Source organism: Sardina pilchardus, chromosome 8 (assembly GCF_963854185.1).
Source record: "Sardina pilchardus chromosome 8, fSarPil1.1, whole genome shotgun sequence".
In the NCBI taxonomy this organism is placed as follows: domain Eukaryota; kingdom Metazoa; phylum Chordata; class Actinopteri; order Clupeiformes; family Clupeidae; genus Sardina; species Sardina pilchardus.
The window spans coordinates 27,959,017-27,965,142 of record NC_085001.1 but is presented as its reverse complement, the minus strand read 5'-3'; the positions used below and the strand labels follow the sequence as shown (position 1 = coordinate 27,965,142).

Below are 6,126 nucleotides of genomic sequence, written 5' to 3'. Positions count from 1 at the left end.
CTAAATCTACCACTCGTTTATTTTACTAAACAATAAACACACAAGGGCTGTGATTGCGCACAGGATTTTATAGTCCACTTTTGCCGGCAACCAAGTGTTTTACAAACCACTTCGAAAACCCCTACAAACACAATTAATTAGCCTACTTAACTACGCCAACTTGGGCTATTGCAAAAATATATTCGTTTACATCAATCGATATTAGCCCATGAGAAGCCTAATAATGGGACATTGCTCGCGTTTCCCAAGTTCATATCTGTTGCAGTAGAAACTGCGCTTTGTTGCAAGTATCTCTGACCTGAGGGGGGCGCCAGTGATCCTAACAGAGACTATTTTTGAATACTGACTATCCAAAATTGCATCAAATGTTTACTGAACTAATCGGGCGTCGGTGGCGAAACCCCCTGGATTCAGTCTTTCGCACATTAAAGCACTTCGTATTTCAGCCATGAGAGATGTAATATATGTAAGATAAATTAGAAATGATAGCAGAATTGTTTTATATGAATTGCAAGATCAAACAGATTGGATAAAATGCAAAGTTTCGCTTTTTTTTTTCTCTCTCTCTCATTGGATTATTTTATATTCTGGTCTTGCTCAATGCCATGTGTGTGTTGCTGATAGTAATTTTCAAATGTATGTGAAAACGCATACTCTAAGACAATCTGAAAATAGCCTCAGATGTATGTCTTGTGAGTATGTGGATGATACAAAGCAACTATCAAGCAGGGCTCTCTGTCCAAATTAAAAGGCGTTATAGTTAAAAATAAATAAATAAAAAAAAACACTGTCATCACTGTGGACCACTTCACACTTAATATTTTTCACAAATGATAAAATAGAAACATACTTCACAATGTGGTGCACATTAAAAAGCGCAAATTGTGATTACTTGGAAATAAGCGACTCCGATGCTCTGTTGAGTTCTTGGCAAACGTGGAAAAGAATTGTTTAACTACGCAAGAGCCACCCTCACTCCCCCGTTCTCTCTCTCTTTCTTTCTCTCTCTCTCTCTCTCCCTCTCTGTCTTTCTCTTTCAATCTCTCACTCGCTCAGCTCTGCCCCTCTTTCTGTCTCCCCCTCTCTCGTCTTTCTAATCTTTTGGAGGTCCTGGCTTGCATCTAAGCCATTTTCCACTTGTCCGGCTCTATAAGCGTCCAGCATTCTCCTGCTTGACCCTCCGTGATCACTGGTGCCTAATGGCCGAGTTGAGGCGGCCCTTTCCGCTGCGGGACAACTACTCACGTCCTCCCAGCTCAAGTGTACAGCAGCTCTTTTAACCCAACCAGCACTTGGGCACTTTTCAGTTTCAGACCTCTTACAAAAGAAAGAAAATCCAAACTATTACTTCGTCGGAACAGTTCTTGATTATGGCTATGGACAAGCCAAGGCTAAATCCTTTACAGGCCAGTCAGATTTGTCTGAACTGATGTAAGGGGAACATATTTTTGCATTTGTGTTGCTTGAAAAATGCTCAACACCACGTTACTGTATGTATAGGGCTGTCAACTGAACAGTGCGTTTGCAAAAATCTTCAGGATGACAAAATGAAAGCTGCTCAGTTGCAACATAGCCTAGTCCCATGACGTTAACATAAAGCATCGCTTTTCAATGCCAGGTTCATGTATCGAATACTGAAAAGAGCAAACAATGCTGAATCATATGGAAGTGTTTAGTAAAACCAAAGATGAACATGTTGCTGTCACTGTTAAATATGCGTTTAATCAGTAGCCCACTGATTATACTAGGCCTGAAACGTCGCTGCCATTTAATATGTTATTTTAAATAGCATTGTCTATAGTTCTACACCTACGCAGATTGTTTTTTTGATATCGTACTCATTGCTCATATAGGGTTGATCATAAAATAATAACAATAATAGCAATAATAATAAATCATTTTAAAAAGGCGTAAATCACGTAGGCCTAAACTTCAAAACACATATTGAACTTCATAAGTTAATTCCCATTTTGGCCCTACCTTATATGTTTTCCCGACAAAGAACTTTCGACATAATAATCACAGAGTTCTAATGTCATAGTCCTTACATGAGGCAACATCTACTGGTGTCAAGCACGTCTTCGTGAAAACGCATACACGTGCGTCCAAAAGTGCATGTGCATAAATCACAACCTAATTTACACTGGGATGGGCTTATAGAAGCCATAGAATAGCGGTCAAGCCGTCTCACGGGCTCAAGTGTGTGTGTGTGTGTGTGCGAAAAATCATACGCACCTTGATACAGCACGAAAAGACTTAAGCATTAAGCTGCGATTGAGGACTTTTTACAAACAAATCTACCACTAGCCTGCTATAGACATTCCCTGCACCCAAAATTGCCAGGCGGTAAGTGCCCGACCAAAATCGTGCGGTAGAGTGAACTGGCCCTACCTGCATTGTAGGCGGCTAGATCGGCTCCTGGCCCGGGACTCTTTCGTTTCCTGGGTCGACCTTTCTGCACCGTGCTGACGCCGTTATAATATGAGAGTCCCAACGGTCCAGCCGTACCCAGTCCTTTAGCAGACGCTACATCCGAGTGATTGAAATGTGCCGGATAGTCCCCCTGGATGAGGCTTTCAAAATGGAGCCGACAGTACACCAAGCTGTCCTTCATGCCGAAATGGTCCCCTGTCGTAAGCATTTTGTTGCAGGTCGTGCAGGTGAAACAGTTCAGGTGGTAGACCAGGTCGCGCGCCCTCATCACCATCTCCGACGCCGAAATGCCCAGGTGACATCGCGCGCACCTCTGCACTGAAAACCTCCTGCAGAAAGAAAACAAATTGTTTTATATTCGTTTTGTTCGTTTTCATCCCTTGAAAGAATAACTATTTCAAACAAACAAATAGTGAAACACATTTACACAAAATTGTTTTACACTTTGAAATCTAACAAATATAATTTCCTCTTAAGATAATCAAGTAAACCACTTGGGCAATACAGCAACTGGGCATAATCAGTGACCAAGTGTAGTGTTTATACAGAGACATTAAGATTATCATAACATTAACGCCATTTAACGCTACACATTGGGAATGTATCAGCATGAAGTGTATAAACAGAACTTTCAAGAGACGCGGACCTGTTTTGGTTTAATTAAAGCAATTACGCTTAAAACGAGCTGTCTAATTGATAATGGGCGCTCTTATCCATTAATTACACCATACTCACAACTGCTCGTATAATTTGACAGAGTGGCTTTTGAAAAGGCTCTCACACCAAAATGAAGCCCATCATTATTTAATGACCTTATTATGGACCCAAACCCACTTTACAATGCTCAACCGGAAGACTATCACAAACAAACGCCTGAATTTACATTCAGGCCCATGTGCTATTCGCTCGAGTCTAGGCCCCATCATACACCGATAGTGACACTGAGCAGCCAAAGCCATGAAAAGTTGGAACCCTTCACACTCAGACACTTTTTTGTGTTAAACTACTATGAAATTGACATTTGTCTTACTAAAACACAATTCATATTTGCATAGGCCTATTCATTCTTCCCCTCACACATCGATGTGATGAAGGGACACACGGCCCAGTAGCCTACTTCTATACGGACAGTGAATCAGAAGTTTTATGAAATAGCAGATGTAGGCTACACAAAACACATAGCCTAGATTTCTTTGATATTGTTTTTGTTTTAACATTCGCGTCTAGCACTAAGACTTCGTTTGTTACCTGTAATAGTCCTCCTTGCAGTAGATGCTGCCGTCTTTGCTGAAACAGGTCAGCTCGGACTCCAGGTTGAGTTTGCATTCACAGCACTTGAGGCAGCGCATATGCCACTGCTTGTCCACGGCCAGTAGATAGTAGCGGTCCGAGATTCTCCCCCCGCAGCCGGCGCACAGGGCCACCCTGTCTCCGCTGATGGACGGCATGCTCTGGAGAGAAGCATACACAACACACGGACTTACCACCACCGAGCAGTCGGATAGAGCCAAGGATGGGGCAAGAACAGCGGCATGTTTCATCACCATTCCCGCTTTCCTGACAGATTTATGCTACTTGACAACAACCCTGATACGACCAGAATAGACAAGCTGGTATGCAAGCTTAGCAGCTTCTCTCTCATGCATGTGTGTGTGTGTTTACTGGGGTGAGTAAAACCTAGTCAGCCTGCAACCAGATGGGAGGGGCATCATTTCAAAACACAATCTTCCGTCCCACAAAGTAAATTCAATTCATTTGACATTAGGCTGCATACTTTTCCATGTATGACATCCCACACTACATAAACACACTGTTAGGCTGTAACATGATCTGTGATTACAGCTCGTCATTATACAGATATCTTATCTCTACAATGTCTAACAAGTTCAGTACGAATAGGCAAGACACTCACATTGCAGGGGTAGCCTACAACTGTAGCCTGTAAGTTATAGAAAATGTTGGGCATAGAATTGTATGGCCTGTTACGCTTTGAAATGTCAGTAGCACAATTCTTTTAAAACAGCACTTATACTCAATAAAACAAATATCTAATTCGGAAAACTGGACGACAAAAATGTAGACATTGAAATATTTATGGGAAAACGCTGGCGTGCACGCACAACAAACCATACACACAGCACACAGAAAAACACAGGAGCGCACAAAGAAAATAAAACTGAAAACGACCATATTTATTTACATCCACTCTCTTTCCTAACGAATTTATACCTTATGAATGTCCAAAAGGTAATACAAAAGGTAATCAAAACATTTTAATAATAATAATTTAAAAGTGGTACATTTACCGTTTAAGATAGACGAACTTAAACAAGGCCTTAAAGCTTTGTCTATGTGTATAAGGCTCACACAAAATCTACTTTTTAAACAATATAGAATGAGCAATTAACTGAGAAACTGTTAGTTGTAACTACAATAATCCCATATCAATAATTAACAAGACCTAAATATATACATTAGGCACCTTGCAGTTTTGTTAATATGATAACTACAGTGTTATATTGACTAAAAGTTAAATACATCAGTAGCTACATCCGTAATAAAATGTAATAGCTTAAATAATTTGAACTATGTTTTAACAATGCATTGTTCAATGACACAATGCCACTAAATACAGTTTGTTCTTCAGAGTGATGTCTAATGTAAGAAGGACTATTTGTCTTTGTAGCACAAAAGTGTAGGCTATGTTTGTTTGTTGTTGTTGGTTTTTTTTGCACAGTTTACGAATCAGTCATCTCACCCACAACGGCGAGAGCCTGAGGGAGGTTAGGAGGTTTCTCTTACCGTTCCTGTCTCCCCCATGTCTATTGCCGAGCTGATCGCCGACGAGTCGCCTTTACCTCTCCGCTCCATCTCCTCCATGACGCCCTGCATCTCTCCTCCGGGGAGACCGTGGAAAAGCATCGTTGCAGCCGACGAGAGCAAATTACACGTGCTTCCCTCTGATCTGCAAGCCAAGATTTCCGTAAGACGCAAACCCAGCCCCATGAATCGGAAGTTCAAATTACCTTTTTTAAAAGGAAAAAAATGGGGCAAGTTAAGATTTGGAATGCAGGGGCGTAGTACTACCAGCCAAGTCTAGAGTCCAATTCTTTATTTTTGGAGGGGGAAAAAACCCGACGAATCCCTCGAAAGAATCAATCCGTGCAGCTACAAAATTTTGTCATTACCAAAAAAAAAGGCTACACAAGGATTGTGAGATTCCAGCAGGATAGGCTGAAAACGTACCAGCAGAGCACGCATTTGTTACTGTGCCTTCCCCTCTCTCCTTGTGTATTTTCGGATTGGGCGTTTTGGGGATTCATTTGTCAGTCAATAAATATAGCCTACTGAAGTTCACTCAAACGCCTTTCCCCTGAAAGTTATCAATCGGACAAGTGGCGCATCGACTGCATTTAAACAGAGGGATGAATCAGTTCCAAATGTACTACATTAAAACATAATCCAGCATATGTGCCTGAGAGCGAGATAAGGATAAAAGCAGGTCTCAACTGAAGAAAATACACGTGTCTTCATGTTTCTGTCATATCCTCTGGGTCTTGGTGCCACCGGAAGAGAATAAAAATCAGAAATTGTTACACTATTACACGTTGCTCTGGATGCAAAGGCGTATCAACTGATGGAATTTCATCAAATATAACAATGGCTTGCTGCCACCTGCTAAAAACCGATGTC

The 6,126-nt window shown here is 41.3% G+C and overlaps 1 protein-coding gene across 1 annotated transcript in view; it reads right to left on the bottom strand.

Annotated features, from left to right (window-relative positions):
• LOC134089631 (LIM/homeobox protein Lhx2-like) overlaps positions 1–5,370 on the bottom strand; it is a 10,117-nt gene extending 4,747 nt beyond the window's left edge. The window contains exons 1-3 of the mRNA XM_062544089.1: positions 5,236–5,370; positions 3,682–3,884; positions 2,392–2,762 (exon numbers count right to left, since the gene is read on the bottom strand). Coding sequence (XP_062400073.1) covers positions 2,392–2,762; positions 3,682–3,884; positions 5,236–5,355 — 694 coding nt within the window. The 5' untranslated portion in view covers positions 5,356–5,370. The remainder of the gene's footprint in view (positions 1–2,391; positions 2,763–3,681; positions 3,885–5,235) is intronic.
• Positions 5,371–6,126: the final 756 nt, after the last annotated feature.